The 21965-nt window shown below is 42.0% G+C and overlaps 1 protein-coding gene across 1 annotated transcript; it reads left to right on the top strand.

The window, feature by feature from the left end:
- Positions 1 to 9681: 9681 nt before the first annotated feature.
- On the top strand, positions 9682 to 19092 carry LOC141112956 (serine protease inhibitor Kazal-type 1-like). Its single transcript, XM_073606050.1, has 4 exons — positions 9682 to 9809; positions 14703 to 14743; positions 16786 to 16892; positions 17993 to 19092. Exons 1-4 carry the CDS (start codon positions 9764 to 9766, stop codon positions 18084 to 18086), a joined length of 288 nt encoding a protein of 95 aa, XP_073462151.1. The 5' UTR covers positions 9682 to 9763; the 3' UTR covers positions 18087 to 19092.
- Positions 19093 to 21965: the final 2873 nt, after the last annotated feature.

Here is a 21965-nt window from a genome sequence, read left to right as displayed (position 1 = left end):
TACTGTATGGTCAGATATTAATTTTTGGATGTTTGTTTTTAAAGTCTTTCAATAAATTCATATTTTTTTTCTATAAAATCTTGTTGTAAATGTGCACCTTTAAAATCTCAAAAACTCCCATTTTGGATCCTTATATGCTTACTACTACTATATCTTACTAGCGGATGTGGTGCTAAATATTAGATGATAAGCAATAATTTTTCATAAGAAAATTGTATAATGTGTGGCCAGTTTTAGGCTAGGTTCACACTTGCAGCAGTCCCCACTGCCCCTTGCAGGTGATTAGATGGCAATACTGCCGCCTTCAAATGCTTGCTTTTTTAAATTTTATTTTACATTGAACTACTACACCACTACTGCGAGCCAAATATTTGACTTCCAATTGGAGGCGTGGTCTCATTAACTTAAACAGGTGAGTTTGGCAAGTGCCACCATTTGCCAGACTCTGCAAAGTTAAACATGCGGCACTGCAATGCCAAAGCATCAAGGCCACGGCAGCATGTACTCACATGTACATGTATTCACCAACGCGACCAACTTTCCTGCTCCTTTGATGGTGGGCAGTTGAGGGTGTGGTAAAACCAAGGCTAAACCTCCTGTTTTTACCCTCTGTGTGAGTGAAGACTGAGCACATTATTTAAATCAAAACAGCTATTAGAAGAATATACAAATATTTATGTAATGGCTTACATGTGATATGTGCACAGTAAATCACATTTTTTGACTCTCACGTAATTGTGTGGCATGTTGTTATGACTTATTGCTTTTTATAGCTCCAACACATGCTACAGCTGTGTACAATCTGAGGATTTAAAAAAACAAGGATTAGCATTATGTAAGAAATAATGAAACAAACAGTAGAAGGGTTATGTCCAGAAAGATTACAGTATAAAATGTCATTCTACATTATCCTCCATTATATTCTACAGTAAAAGCTAATGTAATTTGAACTAGAAACAATCAATGCCCTGAAATATATAGAGAACAATTCCTAATGTGTGTTTTTATAGTGGCTGAATAATGACTTCTGTGTATAGGATTTATGATTCAGCCAGTGCAGCCAAACTTAACTCAGAAACAGGGAAGCAAATTATAGTTTCACACGCATGTAGAAGAGACATTATAACATATTATCAGCGATTTTATGACAATTTACAGCATAAAAGGTAATAAAACCATAAACCATTATTTGTGTATTTTTCTGTAAATTCCTGTGAAAGCATTTGCATAAGACACCAAATAAATACATTCTGGAAATTAACAGTACCTATGTAATATTTTTTCAGAGATTACAGTAGATTACATTAAAATCCAGTAGGGTGACATTTGGTTTTCTAAAGCATCCTGTATCATAAATGATTAGCAATAAAAATGCAGCGCTTGTAGTAAATGAAGACTCCAAGTGAATAGTGTGTTAATTGAATATAAATGTAAAGTCCATATATCAAAGATTCCAAACAACTCCAGTGATCCAAAACAATAGGTGTTGCAATGAAGACCATCACTGATAGGGAGGACACACACTCAGTGGCGTAACTACCACCATAGCGACCCATGCGGGCGCTATGGGGCCCGCAGCCGAGTGGGGCCCAGTGAGGATAAGAGCACCGCCGACACAGTCTCCCAGCTAGGGGAAGAGAGAGGAAAGGAAGAGGCGAGTTGTCCGTATCAGCAGAGAGCTGAATTGCCCGATGTAAGAGCTTTCATTAGAACTTCCAGTGTTCCCGGGGCTCACGTCACATAGCTCCACCTTTTGGCCCGGTGCCTTTGATAGACAGAACGCCGATCCAATGTGGGACATGTGACGTCATCAAAGGTGTCGGGCCAAGAGGTGGGGCTATGTGACGATGAGCCCCGGGAAGACAGGAAATTGCTTGCCTCTTCCTCTGCATAGGTGGGGCTGTATGGGGCACAGGTCACGCTGCATTGACACTAGGGCAGCTGAGGGGGGGCTGTTTGCAGGGGGGCCCCATACAACATTTTGCTATGGGGCCCTGCTATTTCTAGTTACGCCCCTGCACACACTGACCCTTACCCTAAGTGTTGGACTACCCAGATAAAGTAGTCAAAACAGCTTTATTTACAATAAGGGCATGAAGCTCCTCTAAATCCTCAGTGACTGAGATCAACAAGTAGAGTCTCCTTCCCAAATGTTACTCGTATATGGGTTCCAAGATCATAGAGAGACAGTTCTTCAGGGCCTCGAAGTCCTCTAAGATCATGTTCGAACCTCTCCTGGGGTCAGAGAGCGGAGGGGAGAACTACAACACACACACAAGCCGCTGTCCTGCTCACCTCCTACTTTGGATCGATGGCTTGCTGTACAACGTACGTGCTAAACGGCTCCGGCGGAGCCTGAAGAACTGGCTCTCTAAGACCTTGGAACCATATTGGAATCATATTTGATTAACATCTGGGAAGGAGACTCTACTTGTTGATCTCAGTCACAGTGGATTTAGAGGAGCTTCATGCCCATATTGTAAATAAAGCTGTTTTGACTACTTTATCTGGGTAGTCCAATGCTTAGGGTAAGGGTCAGTGTGTGTCCTCCCTATCGGTGATGGTCTTCATTGCAACACCTATTGTTTTGGATCACCAGAATCGTTTGGAATCTTTGATATATGGACTTTACATTGATATTCAATTAACACACTATTCACTTGGTGTCTTCATTTAATACAAGTGCTGCATTTTTACAGCCATTCATGTTTGGTTTCCCAGAAACTTTTTGTGCTGGCTGCTTATATTATTAACTATTTCATTCATATATATATATACCCACTTCAACGAGCGCAGATATTTTGTGTTTTCTATCATAAATGATTATCATGCTTTGTCATAAAATACTGTTTTCACCTTTTTTTCATCTGCATGCTGAAATTTTTGCCTAGTCTATCTGTCAAAAGCGGTTGAAGGCCGCCTTAACATTTAAAAAAGTCAGTATGGAACCTCACTTGGAAAACAGTAAATCTTTGCTACTTTTGTACTTCCGCTGATATCAAGAAAAGTAGTATTATGTATGGAATTTCTCTCTCGACCTTCTATATTGATAAAAACTGTCCACGCATCCCTGACAATGCAGTGAGGTAGATTTTTCACACAAGCTCTAAATCTTTAGACTACCTCCAGCATCGGGAGGAGGTTCCAATAGTCGCTGGTTACTTTCATGTAATTCCAAAAAAGGACAGGGGGACTGCTCACCATAAAAAGCCCCAGAACACTTTATTAATGTGGTTGTAAACCCTTTCATATACCCAGTGACGTGACTGGCCGCAGGTGATACACAGAGATGAAACAAATCCTCCTACATAAGTTGTACCTGTTTATCTGCAGTCTTCTCTTTTCTACATCCGTTCAAAATCCAGGATTTATAAAGCTTGTTTGAGCTGTCAAAAAAGGGGGAAAACTGAAATGACACACTGCATATCTCAGTGAACAGAGCTGTGACAACTGATACAGTGCCTTGAAAAGGTATTCATACGCCTTGAAATATTACACATTTTGTCATGTTACAACCAAATACTGAAATATATTTTATTGGGATTTTATGTGATAGACCAACACAAAGTGGCACATAATTGTGAAGTGGAAGAAAAATGTTTTTCAAAATATTTTACGAATAAATATGTGAAAAGTGTGGCGTGCATTTGTATTCAGCCACCCTGAGTTAATACTTTGTAGAACCACCTTTGGCTGCAATTACAGCTGCAAGTCTTTTTGGGGATGTCTCTACCAGCTTTGCACATCTAGAAAGTGACATTTTTTTCCCATTCTTCTTTGAAAAATAGCTCAAACTCTGTCAGATTGGATGGAGAGCATCTGTGAACAGCAATTTTCAAGTCTTGCCACAGATTCTCAATTGGATTTAGGTCTGGACTTTGACTGGGCCATTCTAACACATGAATATGCTTTGATCTAAACCATTTCATTGTAGCTGTATGTTTAGTCTCTGTTTGTATGCGTCTCTCTGCTGCCAGCTCCACGGAGATGGCAGCATTTCTTTCAGGCAGAGTCCCGGGGCCCCACTCTCAAAGCAACTCCTTGCGTCGGCGCCGCTCACCACGGCCGGCTCCACGGCCACCTCCGCAGCCGTCCAGCCAGCCTTCTGTTCAGCTTAGGAGGAAATGAAGAGGTCAGGAGGACAGGTCATGTGACCCTGAAGGGGGAGGAGCTCTGGCCTCTGCATGATGTCGTGAAAGGACCCTGGACTGCTAGAAAGGTAAGTGACACTATGCCAGCCTGCCCATGTGTTTTGTTTTTTTTTGTATCCTGCCTGCCAATGTTTTAAACTGTTCATAATAAAAGCATGCTCTGGTCAGTCTCTCCTAGAGATCCCTTTCACACTGGGGCGGTGCGGGCGTTAACGATATAGCGCCGCTAGTTTTAGCGGTGCTTTACTGCTGTTTTAACAGCACTTTGGCACCACTAGCAGGTGCTTTTAACCCCCCCAGAAAGGGTTAAAAGCGCCCGCTTAGCACTGCTTTCAAAGCACTGCTTTCAAGGTGCTTTGAAAGCTGTACCCAATTATTTGAATGGGCTGGTGGGGTGGAGGAGCAGTGTATACATCGCTCCTGCACCGCCCCAAAGATGCTGCCTGCAGGACTTTTTTTCCAGTCCTGCAAGCGCACCGCTCCAGTGTGAAAGCACAAAAGAGGCAGTTTACAGGCGCTATTTTTAGCGCAAAAATGCCTGTAAAGCGCCTCAGTATGAAAGGGGTCTTACACAATGTGAGTGATGCTGAACAAAGGTTGAAGGACCCCTTCCAGGGCCGGTTCACACTGCTGCGACTGCAATCCACTAGGGGTTCCCGCATCGCACCCGACCCGCACCGCAGTTCACACTGCCATATGCCAACTGCTGGGGAGTGTCATACAGTGTTAACGACACCCCCATGTCAGCTTGCATATCGCACTTCAAACTGACAGTTCGGACATGAATTGGATCGCATAGGTGTGAACACCCATGCGATCCAATTCTGGTGGGTCCTGTGCGTGTTTGGTCCGAACGTGGTGAGATATCAGCCATACTATCTGTATGGGCCGGTTCACACTGGTACGCTGTGGGAGATCACATGCGAGTCGCACCACACTGCAGTGCAAATCACATGCGATGTCTGTGCAATGCGATTTCAGCCTTATAGACAGTATGGCTGATATCGCACCGCATTCGGACCAAACACGCACAGGACCCTTTTTTGATCCACACCAGAATCAGATTGCATGGGTGTTCACACCTATGCGATCCGATTCATGTCTGAACTGTCAGTTCGCAGTGTGAAATGCGAGCTGAAATGGGGGTGTCGTTAATATTGTATGACACTCCCCAGCAGTTCGCATATGGCAGTGTGAACTGCTGTGCGATTCGGGTGCGATGCAGGAACCCCTAGTGGATTCGCAGGGGTCCCGCTTTGCAGTAGTGTGAACCAGCCCTATGGCTGAAATCACACTGCATGGAAATTGCATTTGATTTGCACTGCAGTGTGGTGCGAATGACAGCGCACCAGTGTGAACTGGCCCTTACACCTAGACCACCCCGTGGTAGCGTTAAAGCACCGCTTGTTTTAGTGGCGAATTACCGACGCTCCACATTGCAGGCGGTAGCGGGGTGCTTTTAACCCCAAAGAAGGGGTTATCAAGGGGTTGAAAGCATTTATTATCATATATTTATATAATTCCAAATGATTGACAAGTTACAGTGACTGAAGCAGGCTAAATACAGTGGGGACGGAAAGTATTCAGACCCCCTTAAATTTTTCACTCTTTGTTATATTGCAGCCATTTGCTAAAATCATTTAAGTTAATTTTTTTCCTCATTATTGTACACACAGCACCCCATATTGACAGAAAAACACAGACATTTTTGCAGATTTATTAAAAAAGAAAAACTGAAATATCACATGGTCCTAAGTATTCAGACCCTTTGCTCAGTATTTAGTAGAAGCCCCTTTTGATCTAATATAGCCATGAGTCTTTTTGGGAAAGATGCAACAAGTTTTTCACACCTGGATTTCGGGATCCTCTGCCATTCCTCCTTGCAGATCCTCTCCAGTTCTGTCAGGTTGGATGGTAAACGTTGGTGGACAGCCTTTTTTAGGTCTCTCCAGAGATGCTCAATTGGGTTTAAGTCAGGGCTCTGGCTGGGCCATTCAAGAACAGTCACTGAGTTGTTGTGAAGGCACTCCTTCATTATTTTAGCTGTGTGCTTAGGGTCATTGTCTTGTTAGAAGGTAAACCTTCGGCCCAGTCTGAGGTCCTGAGCACTCTGGAGAAGGTTTTCGTCCAGGATATCCCTGTACTGGGCCGCATTCATCTTTCCCTTGATTGCAACCAGTCGTCCTGTCCCTGCAGCTGAAAAACACCCCCACAGCATGATGCTGCCACCACCATGCTTCACTGTTGGGACTGTATTGGACAGGTGATGAGCAGTGCCTGGTTTTCTCCACACATACCGCTTAGAATTAAGGCCAAAAAGTTCTATCTTGGTCTCATCAGACCAAAGAATATTATTTCTTACCATCTTGGAGTCCTTTAGGTGTTTTTTTAGCAAACTCCATGTGGGCTTTCATGTGTCTTGCACTGAGGAGAGGCTTCCGTCGGGCCACTCTGCCATAAAGCCCCGACTGGTGGAGGGCTGCAGTGATGGTTGACTTTCTACAACTTTCTCCCATCTCCCGACTGCATCTCTGGAGCTCAGCCACAGTGATCTTTGGGTTCTTCTTTACCTCTCTCACCAAGGCTCTTCTTCCCCGATAGCTCAGTTTGGCCGGACGGCCAGCTCTAGGAAGGGTTCTGGTCGTCCCAAACGTCTTCCATTTAAGGATTATGGAGGCCACTGTGCTCTTAGGAACCTTAAGTGCAGCAGATTTTTTTTGTAACCTTGGCCAGATCTGTGCCTTGCCACAATTCTGTCTCTGAGCTTCTCAGGCAGTTCCTTTGACCCCATGATTCTCATTTGCTCTGAAATGCACTGTGAGCTGTAAGGTCTTATATAGACAGTTGTGTGGCTTTCCTAATTAAGTCCAATCAGTATAATCAAACACAGCTGGACTCAAATGAAGGTGTAGAACCATCTCAAGGATGATCAGAAGAAATGGACAGCACCTGAGTTAAATATATGAGTGTCACAGCAAAGGGTCTGAATACTTAGGACCATGTGATATTTTAGTTTTTCTTTTTTAATAAATCTGCAAAAATGTCAACAATTCTGTGTTTTTCTGTCAATATGGGGTGCTGTGTGTACATTAATAAGGAAAAAAATGAACTTAAATGATTTTAGCAAATGGCTGCAATATAACAAAGACTGAAAAATTTAAGGGGGTTCTGAATACTTTCCGTCCCCACTGTATAACTAAAATACATCGAGAAGCCGGTTGCCATAATTTATAATTTGGTCTTTAAAAAAATGGGCTGCTCAGCTTAGAATGCCCGGGCCTATTTTTTGTCCCAGTCCGGGCCTGTCTGCAACTCCTCCAGAGTTACTATGGGCCTCTTGGCTGCTTCTCTGATTAATGCTCTCCTTGCCAGTTTAGGTGGATGGCCATGTCTTGGTAGGTTTGCAGTTGTGCCATACTCTTTCCATTATCGGATTATGGATTGAACAGTGCTCTGTGAGATGTTAAAAGCTTGGGATATTTTTTTATAACCTAACCCTGCTTTAAACTTCTCCTCAACTTTATCCCTGACTTGTCTGGTGTGTTCCTTGGCCTTCATGATGCTGTTTGTTCACTAAGGTTCTCTAACAAACCTCTGAGGGCTTCACAGAACAGCTGTATTTATACTGAGATTAAATTACACACAGGTGAACTCTACTAACTAGGTGACTTCTGAAGGCAATTGGTTCCACTAGATTTTAGTTAGGGGTATCAGAGTAAAGCCCCATACACACGATCCGAATATCGGACGAATGATCGTCCGTTTTTGTTTGCATGCTAATCTCACATCGAATCTGATGAGTTTACTAAAGTCCCGAAAATTCCCGTACGACAGAATAAAAATTCGGAAGCGATGTCATGTGTTGCAATGCATTTGTATTGCATTTTCGAACGATAGCTGTACCGATTAAACGAAAATCGTACGATCTGGCATCGTACGGAAAAAATTTCCGTGCATGTCCGATAGAATAATATCGGATGAACTGTCCTGATCGGCTCTCGAAAGCTCTGTACTAACGATCCGATTATCGTACGATCGTTTCGAATGCGGCATTTTACGTACGATTTTCGGATCGTGTGTACGGGGCTTTAAGGGGGCTGAATACAAATGCACGCCACACTTTTCAGATATTTATTTGTAAAAATTTGGGAAAACCATTCATCATTTTTCTTCCACTTCACAATTATGAATACTTTTTGCACTGTAGGAGGGAAGGAACACACCCCCTTGCACACAGGAACAGAGCTGACGCTGTCAATCAGCTGGAGATCCCTCCCCTGTCACCTTTTTTCTCTTGGTGTCAGAAAAACTTGTCAGAAGCGATTCATTCTGATAGCAGAGGAATGAAAGGGCAGACAGAAATAACACTTTGTGCTCTTGAGGCAAGTACACACTATAGAGAGATGTGCTTTGTTGATATTTCATGTCTGAGGTTTACAGCCACTTTAAATCCTCCATCACACAGACTGATCCATCCAATATATAGACCCTCAAGGCGTTTTACACGGTTAGCTCATGGGGTAGAACCCTATGTGTAAGCTCCTAACCAAGTACAAGCATTACTGGGTAGAAGGGGGTCTGTATATCGGATAGATCAGTCTGTGTGTTGAAGAATTTAATAAACTGTTCTGAGGCTTTTATACGGTGTGCAGTTCCTATGTCCTTTTTGGACATACCCAAGCACCCTTCTTCTGTTGAAGACAGTTGTATCTCCTCACTTTGGAAAGATTTCTCTTTCTTGCCATTGTGTCTCTGGGATAGAAAATGAAGAGAAAACGTCTAAATGTAATGCTGACAGCAAAAAGAAACAGCCGTCATATTTTAACTATTCTGTACTCTATTCAATACTACAAAATATAGTTTTAGCTTGAGATAGGCAACAAAAAACAAGATATTCATCATAATTAGACTAATAAGAAATAATCAGTATTTATTTAACATTCTATCTATCTACTTACCCATCTATCTTATTTTATAATTCACTATTGTAAATTAAAATGATATTTTATTCATTTACAACAAGAATATATTTTTTGTGGTGGTTACGAGGAAATGGGTATGTTTCACACTTGGGAAGCTAAATGATTTCTGCACAGTGGACCCCTTTGTTACCGAGCAGGGAGGATATAGTTATCTAAGTGGAGGGTTTACTAAAACTCCGCTTCTTGAATTTGTGATAGAGAATTCTCTGCAGCTCCTACTGAACTTTGGTCAAAAGACCATTACTTTTATGTTCACTTTCCATACAATTAGGTTTTTGAGATCACTGGTTCATTTAGGTAAAATCCCAGTGATTGCCCATGCTACAGAAACATTTTTACAACTCATCAGTAAATCAAACATAGAAAAAGAGTGATAATGTATTTAAATATAAAACTAACTAAAGACAATATATATACTGCAATTCTTCATAGTGTTTGCACATTAACTTACAGATAACCTTTAAATTGGCTACGTAATGATGGATGTGTTGAGCATGATATCATCAAGGAAATGCAAGATAATTGTTGCAGTAAATCTTTCCTGTTTAGATAAAGAGGGAGAACTGTACAAATATGGGACAAATACAGGAAGGTGCTTCATCTTAGCTGCACTCATCTCTACTGATCGACATGAATTCCTTCACGCTCCAAGTGTTGGTGGTCTGTCTGGTCTCAGGTAAGAGCTTCTGTATACTAGCAAACCACCTGAGAGTCATCAATATTTAATATTTTGTAAAAAGAATAGGAAATCAATAGATTTACACAGGAAGATAGAATCTCCATTTAAAGTGTATGTAAAGGCTTTTTTTTTTAGCTTTACACAAAGGAAGGCGAGTTTTGATTGCTGTCTGTGTACCTGTTAGGGAGTTTAACCCTCCATTTGTCTTTGTGTTGATTGTCATTGAGACAGAAAGAGACAGATTTACTAAAACTCGTGCACACGGAATCTGCTTCTAACTTCAGTTTATTCAATTAAGCTTTGACAAAAAAAAAAAAACTGGAAGCTGATTGGTTTCTATGCACAGCTGCACCAGATTTTGCACTGTCCAGTTTTAGTAAATCAACCCCAAAGTGTCATTTATGCCATCGATTGCCGTACAGGAGCTTTCTATCACATATCACAAATCTGTTCAACAGACGTATACACATGCACACTAGCAAGGTCACTTTGAATCAAAGTCATATGACCTTTTGTATATATATAGCCCTCCAATTTTCCACTCGCATTTTGCGAGTGCAAAATTATTGCTAGCGAGTATAGGTGGCCTCAGAGCGGGGGTGGGGGGTTTGAATGGGAGCTGTTCTCCCACTGATTGCCCCCGGAGGAGGAGAGAGTGGAGGAAGAGGAGAGCCGGCCGGATCACAGAGTGGGGATTGCCCGCTGTAACAGCTTAAATTTGAATTGCCGTCTGCTCGCGGTCACACACAGTCCCGCCTCCTGACACGGCGCCTGTGACAAACAGAACGCTGGTCCAATGCAAGGACGTGTTCTGTCTGTCACAGGGGCCGGGTCAGGAGGCGGGACTTTGTGACCGCGAGCGGACGGCAATTCAAATGTAAGCTGTTACAGCGGGCAATCCCTGCTCTATGATCCGGCCGGCTCTCCTCTTCCTCCACTCTCTTGTCCTCGGGGGAGATCGCTGGGAGAACAGGGCACAGGTGGGGCTGCATTGATGGTCACTGGTCATGCTGCATTGATGGACACAGGTGAGGCTGCACTGATAGGCACTGATAAAGTTGCTGTTAATATTTATTTTTGTAACCTAATTCTGCATAAAATATTTAAGTGTCTTTTCATGAGATAATTTATGAGGGCATGTTTAGGGGCAGAATTAGGGGCAGGGTAGGGGATGGGTGGGGCAACTGGTGGCGAGTAACCCTTAAGATCTGGCAAGTAGCTCAGGACTTTAAATTTTGAGATATATATATATATATATATATATATATATATATATATATATATATTAGCAAAATTGTGCCGGTTTCAGAACAGGTAAGATATGTTCCATAGTCACATGATTGTGACGGGAGAAGAGTTGTGCTTGGCTGTTTTCCCTTCTTTGGACTACTTTTTTGCAAGAAATTTGGGAATATGAGTTATACTGACTCATAATTATCTGATCAGGTTCATTTCATGAAACAATAGCATTTCTGTTATACGCTAGAACCTTTTTTAATTTTATCAGCGTGGCTATTTTCATCTTTCATTGACTGTCATTGCACTAAATAACAGTTAAATATAAATCATTAACAGAACAGTAAATTGAGCTTTATGCCAATGGACCTCTGCTGATGCACCCAACATAAAACTGGGCACATACTTGTAAGTGTCATGTGTTTTGGTGCGGCAGGAAAAAAAGAAAAGAAAAAGGTGCTTGCAATTCTTTGGTGTAGTTTTCGTACATTGGGCAGCCCATTGAAATGAATAGGCTGCCCAAAAAGCAACGTGCGCACACCATTGCACCTGCATGTGGTGGATCTTTCTAGATGACCACTGTTGCACTGCAGAGACCAGGGGTGTCTGCCTGCAGTAACAGCCAGCAACCTTTTACACATTTAGGTATAACTGAAGGCATTTTTTGTTGTTGTTGTTTTCTAATCTCTCTCCAACCTATCAGGTTTTTATTAACAGGAAGATTCACCTTCTCTAGGTGGAAGGAAAAAAATCCATTGGGGAATTTTGTTTCTGGTGACCTTGTGACAACCAGAGATTTCCTTCACTTTGGAGATTTCCTCTGACTTTCTGTTGTGGCTATCAGACAGGAAGTGAAGAGAAATCTCACCAATGGGACACAGATTACAGTGGTAATAATCCTCTCCAACTGTAACCAAAAAGAATAAAAAAGGTCTACTTTAAAAGGCTCTTTCTAAAACCAGACTGGGCAAGGTTTTCAGCATGCATTTTGATATTACTGTCACCTTCTTGCCATTTTTTATTTAGTTGTAGTTTCTCAATACTTACTAAGTTGCCTTTAGTAAAGCAGTGAGCCCAGGGTTCACACTGAGCTGCAGGAATGAATCCGTGCGAGTTTAGATGAACTCGCACGATTTCACTCTGGCATGTCAGTCCCGATTTCAGAGACACAGATGTCAATGTAAATCGCAGCCCGAAATCGCAAAAAGTAGTACAGAAACGACTTTTTAAATTGGTGCGGCGCCACAAATGCAGCGTCACACTGATTAGGACTGTGCCATTGCCGGCTTTTGCCGCCGATTTGACATGCGTTTTGACATGTCAAATCGCATGTCAAATCGTACCAATGTGAACCAGGGCTGAATGTGACTTTCACCAAATATTGGTTTGTGGAGAATCAATCACTTTCATATACAACATATGGATCTAGAAGATTCTCTCTCTCTCTCTCTCTCTCTCTCTGTATATATATATATATATATATACACATACACAATGTGTACTGTATATACAGTGGGGACGGAAAGTATTCAGACCCCCTTAAATTTTTCACTCTTTGTTATATTGCAGCCATTTGCTAAAATCATTTAAGTTCATTTTTTTCCTCATTAATGTACACACAGCACCCCATATTGACAGAAAAACACAGAATTGTTGACATTTTTGCAGATTTATTAAAAAAGAAAAACTGAAATATCACATGGTCCTAAGTATTCAGACCCTTTGCTCAGTATTTAGTAGAAGCACCTTTTGATCTAATACAGCCATTAGTCTTTTTGGGAAAGAATCACACCTGGATTTGGGGATCCTCTGCCATTCCTCCTTGCAGATCCTCTCCAGTTCTGTCAGGTTGGATGGTAAATGTTGGCGGACAGCTATTTTTAGGTCTCTCCAGAGATGCTCAATTGGTTTTAAGTCAGGGCTCTGGCTGGGCCATTCAAGAACAGTCACAGAGTTGTTGTGAAGCCACTCCTTCATTATTTTAGTTGTGTGCTTAGGGTCATTGTCTTTTTGGAAGGTAAACCTTCGGCCCAGTCTGAGGTCCTGAGCACTCTGTAGAAGGTTTTCGTCCAGGATATCCCTGTACTTGGCCGCATTCATCTTTCCCTCGATTGCAACCAGTCGTCCTGTCCCTGCAACTAAAAAACACCCCCACAGCATGATACTGCCACCACCATGCTTCACTGTTGGGACTGTATTTGACAGGTGATGAGCAGTGCCTGGTTTTCTCCACACATACCGCTTAGAATTAAGGCCAAAAAGTTCTATCTTGGTCTCATCAGACCAGAGAATCTTATTTCTTACCATCTTGGAGTCCTTCAGGTATTTTTTAGCAAGCTCCATGTGGGCTTTCATGTGTCTTGCACTGAGGAGAGGCTTCCGTCGGGCCACTCTGCCATAAAGCCCCGACTGGTGGAGGGCTGCAGTGATGGTTGACTTTCTACAACTTTCTCCCATTTTCCGACTGCATCCCTGGAGCTCAGCCACAGTGGTCTTTGGGTTCTTCTTTACATCTCTCACCAAGGCTCTTCTCCCCTGATAGCTCAGTTTGGCCAGACGGCCAGCTCTAGGAAGGATTCTGGTCGTCCCAAACGTCTTCCACTTTTGGATTATGGAGGCCACTGTGCTCTTAGGAACCTTAAGTGCAGCAGAAATTTTTTTGTAACCTTCCTAATCAAGTCCAATCAGTATATTTAAACACAGCTGGACTCAAATGAAGGTTTAGAACATCTCAAGGATGATCAGAAGAAATGGACAGCACCTGAGTTAAATATGAGTCACAGCAAAGGGTCTGAATACTTAGGACCATGTGATATTTCAGTTTTTCTTTTTTAATAAATCTGCAAAAATGTCAACACTTCTATTTTTCTATCAATATGGGGTGTTGTGTGTACATTAATGAGGAAAAAAATGAACTTAAATGATTTTAGCAAATGGCTGCAATATAACAAAGAGTGAAAAATTTAAGGGGGTCTGAATACTTTCTGTCCCCACTGTATCTTAAAATGAATGAGATTAATGCAAAGGCTAGGCTATCTTTTTCAAACATAAGAATTTGCCGTGTAAGCTTCCTACACTATGAATTAGATAATATTTTTAAAGAAATTACTAGAGTTACTTTTTTATGATACATTTTTATTTATTTTTTTCAAGAAAATATTACAAAATAAATTTAATGCGAAATATCAAATACTTTTGTAGATAGGTGCAACTGAAAATGGCTTTGGGTGTGCACAACACATGTGACTTAGGTTGTTGGCTCCTATCTTAGAGCATAGTTCTGTACATTTGCTTGGAATGATTACACATGTTTATGGATAGATCATTCTGATCTCCATCTAATTTTTGGGTGTTCGCTTTATGCTGGCCAGAATCTTGGTAATTTTACCAGCAATTTTGAAGTAATTCTGAAGCTCTCCACCAGCTTTCAGCCACATCAATCTGCAACCCACTGTTCCAATTTTTTCCCGGGTTCTATGTTGGTGACATAGCAAGAAATCTCCCCAGATGCAGACTATTATAAAGACAGATTTCAGCCCTCCACTACTGTACTAGTAGTATAGTTTTTAATGCCTACAACAAGGTAAAAAAATTAGTTTTTATGTACCTGAAAGAATACATTAATATACCAGATTGCATATTTTCTTCCTGCAGGTCTGGCATTTACTGCACCGAGTTTGAAGAAACCACAAGTGGTAAGATAAAGGACAGAAACATGTTACTATTAGAAAGACATGAATGTGTTCAGTGACAGACCAGTTTCATTCCCAATTTAATACCTGATATAGCCCTCAGTGAGCAATTAAAGATTACCTGAGGCCATGGCTATACTTAGTAGTGATCACATAAATTAAATAAATAATATTAATGGGCCAAAAAATGGAAAAAGATTATCTTTATCTAAATAAAAAAAATGGTAAAATAAAATGGAGGACTTTAATAGCTCAGCATATAGTGTGCCATGACAAAAAGGGGGGAAAATATCTGCATGCTAATTGAAATAAAACTGAAGCTTTTAAAAGATTGCGCATAGCTCCCCATGGCGAAACATAATAATAAAATGACGTGCTTTGATAGTGATAGGTCTACAGATAACCACATTATAGAAATATGAGCCTCTAATCTGGGGTGACTTCACAATAAGTGGGCAAAAAATACAATACACAGGCAGCAATCAGGTAACTGCTACAATATGCAGGCAGCCAATAGGCAGCAAATATACAGTACACATAAGAAAACATCCAACTGGGACAATATGCAGGTAACAAATGCACAAACATGCAGTATGTGAGCAGAAAATGGGAAATAGGGCCACAATAAACAGGCAATTTTGATAATATGTAGACAACAAACTGGCATTTGTGACAGTATGTGGACAACAAATGGACACAAAAATGTCTGCATAAAACAATGCCAACCAGCAAACCACCCTGCACCAAAACCTCTCACTAGCTAAAATCATCCTTCTCTTGCAAAACCTCTCACCAGCAAAACTCTCCCTCCCCAGCAAAATACACTACCAGGAAAAATCTCACCTCCCCTAGCAAAAGCCCCACTAGCCAACCCCCCTCCACCAAGAAGCCTCCCCCAACAAACCCCCAACAACAAATCTCGTACCCTTTCCCCATCAGTTTCACTTTTTCCACTAAAACAATTACCAGACCTTCAATACACTGGCTCCCGGCAGAGTGAGGGAAGTTCTGCTAAGCTTCCCCCTTGGTGGTGTCATGTGAAACATCAGAACTGAGGGGGAGGTTTGGGGAACTTTCTTCAGCTTTGTCCTTCCTCTGTATCTAGGCTCTGACAGGGCTTCCAAGGGTGGCCTTGCAGAGCTGTGGACAATGTAGCAATGTCCATCTGAGAGTGGGATGTGGTAACCGAGACACTCAACGTGGCTGCATCCAAGGTGGACCATCCGCCTTTCTAGGTAGTGATCATGAGCATTTCCACTTGTTTTAGAAAAAAATTAAAGCAGTATTTTTATTTAGGTTTGAGAACTTAGTTAAATTAGCCTGTACTGGCTCCTCTTCTTTATCTCAAAGCAGCTGCATGACAAGCTGGAGATACATGTTAAGGCTTTTATCACACTTTATGATTTTTATTATTACAGGTACTTATCAATTGCCATAAACTTACACAGCGCTTTACATGTATGTATTCATTCACATCAGTCCCTGCCCTCAAGGAGCTCACAATCTAAGGTACATAACTCACATTCATATATACACATACTAGGGCCAATTAACCTACCATCATGTCTTTCGAATGGAGGAGGAAACCCATGCAGGCACAGGGAGAAGATGCAAACTCTGTGCAGGTAGTGTCATGATTGGGATTCAAACCAATGACTATTGCTGCTAGACAGAAGTGCCAACCACTTTGCCACTATGCTGAAACTTCTGCAGTATGTTACAACATGCACGTTAACATATGTTGCATTAAGGCAACCCATTCACAACTATTAATAAAAAATATCAGCCACGCAGCAAGTGCATTTTTTCAGTGATTCAGCTGATTCGCAGTCTTTAAGTAGCACTGCAAACTTGGAAGCAAAACCTGAATATGCAATGAGAAAACATGACTGGCCCATACCCAATATAATTACAAACTAAAAACAAGAGCTTTTAAAAGATGAAATATTGATGATTTATCAAGCTGACCTAGATGACTATACATTGATTTTAATTTTCAACTGTTTGCAGCTAACCTGCTAAAGACGTAGTTAACACCGGTTCAGCCTTTGTGTTCTAGGTACGCCGATCCATGTGTGTATGAGGATAAGCCAATCTGTGGGACAGACGGCTACACCTACAGCAGTGAATGTGTGCTCTGCGCAGAAAACAGGTTAGTAGAAATGGTAGGATGTACTCTAAATAAAAAGGACATTTGTGATCATGGAAAGCCTAGATTTGAAAGATGGCCTAGGGGAAATTAAGGATAGGGGACCTAATCAGACTTTGCCATATACTGCCAAACAGCATTCAGTAACCTCAACATCCAACACTCCCGGCAAACAGCCTTGTATGTAAAAAATCATAAGAGCGTGTAGGGAAAATTGTTGACCAAAGAGCAGCTGCATCCAATTTGGTCAATATCCAACACCTGCAGTAAGAGATTTATCCATCAGTGCTGCAAAGTGTGGATGGGGGAACCTGTTCAATTTGTTTTGTTCAGCTTGCAAAAGGAACAGTGTATGCCTACAGTAGCTTTACCTAGCTCACAGGGAGTGATGATGTAATCTCCTTCATCATGTGTTTAGGCCTAGTGATTGGCTGCTGGTGTGAACAACTACATTATGCTCCCCCATACCCAGAGGGAATGAGTATTTTGCAATGGAAGGGGTGGGGCAGGAGTGAAGGAAAAGTGAATTTCTTTACGGTCACTGGCGCATATGTTCAAATATTTCCCATAAGAAAAAAACAGAGAGCCCGAGCTGTCTGCCCCTCTACTCCACTGGGCCTTTGGACTGCTTTTCAACTGATATGCCTGACGGAAGAAATGATGGTATTCTCCAATATTCACTCATCTGTAACCAACTGTCATTGACTCTGGTTGGCTTTATCTTGACCACCAAAAGCAATTTATGGTTTAAGACCCATAAACACGTGCACTCAGACCTTTCTAGCATGCCTGTTTATTAAAAGGAGAAGTGGTGGTAAGAGTAGAAAAACACCCCCCAAAAAATGTTTAAAATCCAACTGCAACCGGATAGATTGGTCTACGGTCATCATCATCTACCTAAGTGCTGTTTAGCTGGTTACATTATGCTTTAGCAGACTTGTCTAAGAAATGTTCCCCTCCCATAACTCCAAACACGTTATTTTATACTAAATGTATCCATACCACAACGAAAGGACATGGAGTCATTAAAATAATATTTTTTTCATTTAAATGAATATTGTTTTGTCATAAAGCCATTTATAATTCTTGTACATATTTTCCAGGGCGCGGACTGTGCAGTCCCTAATTCAACATGATGGCCCTTGCCCTTTCTTTCCTCTACAAGCAAGAAAGATGAACAAACCTAATGAACACTAAAACTACAATTTCAGCCTGCAGTGATGACAATTTAATTTTGGAACATTTCTTCTACTGGTTAAAACTGCTTTTCTAAAGTTTATAAAATGTTAAAGCCTGACGCCATTTTTTTTTCCAGAGTGGGGAAGAGTCAAAGTTTCTGTTGAGTTTTTATTTTTGTCTGTGACCTCATTGGGAAAGGTTATTTTCTCTTCCCGTCCCTGTGACACCAGGACAAATGGTGGGAGTGATTGTCATCAGGACAGGTGGGCATTGGCAACATTATCAAAGCAGGAAAAGATTAAGGCAGAATGGATCCCTAAGCAAAATAGCAGCTTTGGCCGCCCCAATCCCTGCGATTGACATTGATAAGCTACAAAAAAGTTTTGGCTGGCATTCTACTTTTAAACTTGTTATACTTTTTCATTTTTCTACAATACTAACAATACTAATTTTGGCTGCTGTTTTATTGCTTCACTGATTCTTACTTTATGTCCTGATACTCCATGATAGTTAGAGCACTCGGTCTTTGACAAGTTTCCTTAAAGTCCTGCATTTGGCAAAGTGCTATGCTGCTCCCAAAAAAGTATCTCTAAGCTTTTCATGGATACATTCCTATTATAATGCCCTACACAATGACTGTATTGCCCAAATTACACCAGGAATATTCCATAGTTTAAGAATAATCACATGTCTTATCCGAGCTGCTGCCAGCATCTGTGAGGTCCTGGGTTCCACTCCCTTTACAAAGAACATTTGTTTTTATATTATTTTTTAGGCACAATTTGTATATAATTGATTACTGTTGTAGTATCACACTTTCTCTGCCACAGGGAATAACATTGATAGCAAAATACAGTATATCCAGTGACTTGCAAAAAGTATTCACCCCCCTTGGCTTTTTACCTATTTTGTTTTTTTAATCTGAATTATATGTGATGGATCAGAACACAATGGTGTTGATGAAGTGAAATTAGAAAAATATATACATAAAACTATTTTTCAGAAATAAAAAAATGATAATTGGCCTGTGTGTATTGTGACGATCCAGGGTGATTAAGCTCTTGTGGTGCATCCAAGTTGAAGAAATCGTATCAGTCCGACTGCATTTTCAAGGGCATGGCAGCCCATTTTTATTCAAAAGAAGCAAATTTCAAAAACAAACATCAGATTCCCTCGCAGGGGTATTCAGCATTACAGTCCTTCTTCAGAACAACCAGCATTCAGCCTTCCTGGCAAAAACACAGCCTCCTGCTCAGGCCATACACCTTAGGCCTTGGCCTGTCTTCCCCAGACCTGACGTTCAGCACCTCTGTACTTGCAGCTTCGTGCTGCACTGGCTCTCTCCTGACTCCTAGGCCAGAACTCCTGTCGGCCGGGCGGAGCTGTCTCTAAGGACGAGCACTGACCTATTTTCTTGAGATGGTTATGAAACCAGCTCACAGGTGTGCAATTAGCAAGCCTACCAAAATCAGGGATACACAGCTCATATGCACCTATGACACGGGGTCGCATCTCCACATATGCTCCCCCCCCCGTTTCGCACCGGAGGGAGAAATACAACAACTTCTTCCTTAAGGGGCACTCCACCCACCTCTTTTTCCGGGTGTGCTTCCATGCACACTTCTTCCTAATTTTTGGGAGCTTACATTTCTTCTCGCCTCCCCCAGATCTACTCTCCCAAGACTGTAGGGGTCCTACTTTGACAATTGTCTCAACTTTACCCAGCACTTTTTGGGTTTCAGGTTCGCTGATACCTGTGTGGTTACCCCTGGCAACCTCTTTCTTAAAATTACCCAGTTCAAAACCACCAGGAACTCTGGTCCTATCACTTGCTAGGACAGTGTCTGAGGAGGGACCACACACAGGGAAGCAGTTACTCTCTATTGGACCTTCCCACAGTTTCACATCGCCCCCTGTTATCCAACACTCCATCAGCGACTGTTCTTGGACAACACTTTTTTTCCACACCAGTTTTTACCATCTCTGCTACTGCTGGTATTTCCAAAACCTCTGCCTTGTCTAACAGGGCTCCAGAGTGCCTCTCATACACAATCTTTGTATGAAGCAATCCAGCACACTGTGAGACAACTTTCCACATTAATACAAAACATTGCATTAAACGATTCCACCATTTGCAATTTCTACACAGTACAGCCTATATCCAGCTCCAATCAGCCGTACCCCGTGGTACCAGTTCTCCAAACACAGGAGACGACAGCAGGATATACACTGGCTGTACAATCCACGATTTTAACATTTCCTTAAAGTGGAGGTTCACACAAAAATTGAACCTCCGCTTTTTTGGGAACCCCCCCTCTGGTGTCACATTTGGCACCTTTCAGGGGGAGGGGGGTGCAGATACCTGTCTAAGACAGGTATTTGCACCCACTTCCGGGCATAGACTCCCACGGGAGTCTACACCACTTCCCGTCCCCCCGCGCTGTCTGCTGGGACACACACGGGTCCCAGAGACAGCATGGACCATTCGGATTGCGCAGTGCAACTCGCGCATGCACAGTAGGGAACTGGGAAGTGAAGCCGCAAGGCTTCATTTCCTGATTCCCTTAACGAAGATGGCGGCGGCAGCATCCAAGGACCGAGGGACGGGTCGGCCTCGGGTACCGACATCGCGGGCGCCCTGGACAGGTAAGTATCCTTATTTAAATGTCAGCAGCTGCAGTATTTGTAGCTGCTGACTTAAAAAAAAAAAATTTGCGGGACTTCCGCTTTAAGCATCACAAAATACACATTTTTCCCTTTATGCATTGTGGACATACTTTCTGCTGTGTGTTTACACTTGCTTGGACCATCAGTCATGAGAGGATTAGTCTCTGCAACAGCCCATGCACCTTGGGCTACAGGCTGTTCTGCAGACGCCTCTCCTGGCCTAGCAGCCATAGTGTCCACTACTCTTTTAGCCACAGAATTTTCTTCCAGCATTGCTATTAGTCTCTTGGCCCAGTCATCCCATTGTTTATGCTCCTCAGCACTGCATCCGCCCAAGGAGGCAGACCAAGAGGCTCAACAGCATCTGAAACACTGCTCTAGTCAGTTTTACACTTCTCAACATTCAACACATCACTTTCTTTTAGCCTGCATTGTGGTAAAACATTTTTAACCACACCATGTTGCAGTCCCCCACCCTCACCACCGTGAGCAGATGGCATTTCATTGCAGACATCAAGCTTTGCATTATCACACATGTCATTTTTGATTTTAACACTTGCCTCCCCACTGAAGCACAAGCAGGGGATCTCCCATTTGGGATCACTTCCACTCCCGTGTGCACAGTCACATAGTCAGTCTTTCTCACCCAGTCTGCAGACTTGGAATCACAGGCGTTGCTACGGGCAACCGCTCTCCTCTTGAACTTCCAGTCAGCCTGTTGCTTTCTCCTGCTGTACTTCCCCAAGCGATCACAACGTGAAATGAAGAGTATGTGGCGCTAACTAGAGTGTAGAAAAATAAAAAATAAACTAACTCATATAACTAATGCGACCATAAATGTGTATACCATAAACGTGTACCTCGTGACAGTTATATAACATTAAAACATTCAAAATAATTGGAAACAATGATATAATAGTGCAAAAGGTCCAATAACTCATAAAATGCATAAAGTGAAAAAATAAAGTGCGTAGTCCAGCAAGTGCAATAAGGCTCCAATAAAAAAGGAGCTAATCTTCATATACCAGTTCATGCAAAAGAAATAAAAGTGTATGTGCAAAAATGATGTTTGATCGATTTCGAATTCCTCCAAGCATCAACACAATCCGTGGTGCGCCACACGATTCCCCCAGCCTCTCACTTCTAGTAAAGACCCCTATGGGTCAAATCAAGCCTGCGGTCTGGAAACGGATGCAATACAGCAATCTATCGACCTCCAATGATCGTCAC

Source organism: Aquarana catesbeiana, linkage group LG11 (assembly GCF_042186555.1).
Source record: "Aquarana catesbeiana isolate 2022-GZ linkage group LG11, ASM4218655v1, whole genome shotgun sequence".
Taxonomy (NCBI): Eukaryota; Metazoa; Chordata; class Amphibia; order Anura; family Ranidae; genus Aquarana; species Aquarana catesbeiana.
Note: the sequence above shows the minus strand (reverse complement) of the source record. Positions and strands in the feature narration are given on the sequence as shown.

What these genes read in the sequence shown, in the direction of transcription:
- LOC141112956 (XM_073606050.1), top strand. Translation starts at nt 9,764, where the DNA reads ATGAATTCCTTCACGCTCCAAGTGTTGGTGGTCTGTCTGGTCTCAG. An exon ending in GTTTGAAGAAACCACAAGTG is followed by an intron (nt 14,744 to 16,785) that starts GTAAGATAAAGG and finishes ACACCGGTTCAG; the next exon opens with CCTTTGTGTTCTAGGTACGC. An exon ending in GTGCTCTGCGCAGAAAACAG is followed by an intron (nt 16,893 to 17,992) that starts GTTAGTAGAAAT and finishes CATATTTTCCAG; the next exon opens with GGCGCGGACTGTGCAGTCCC.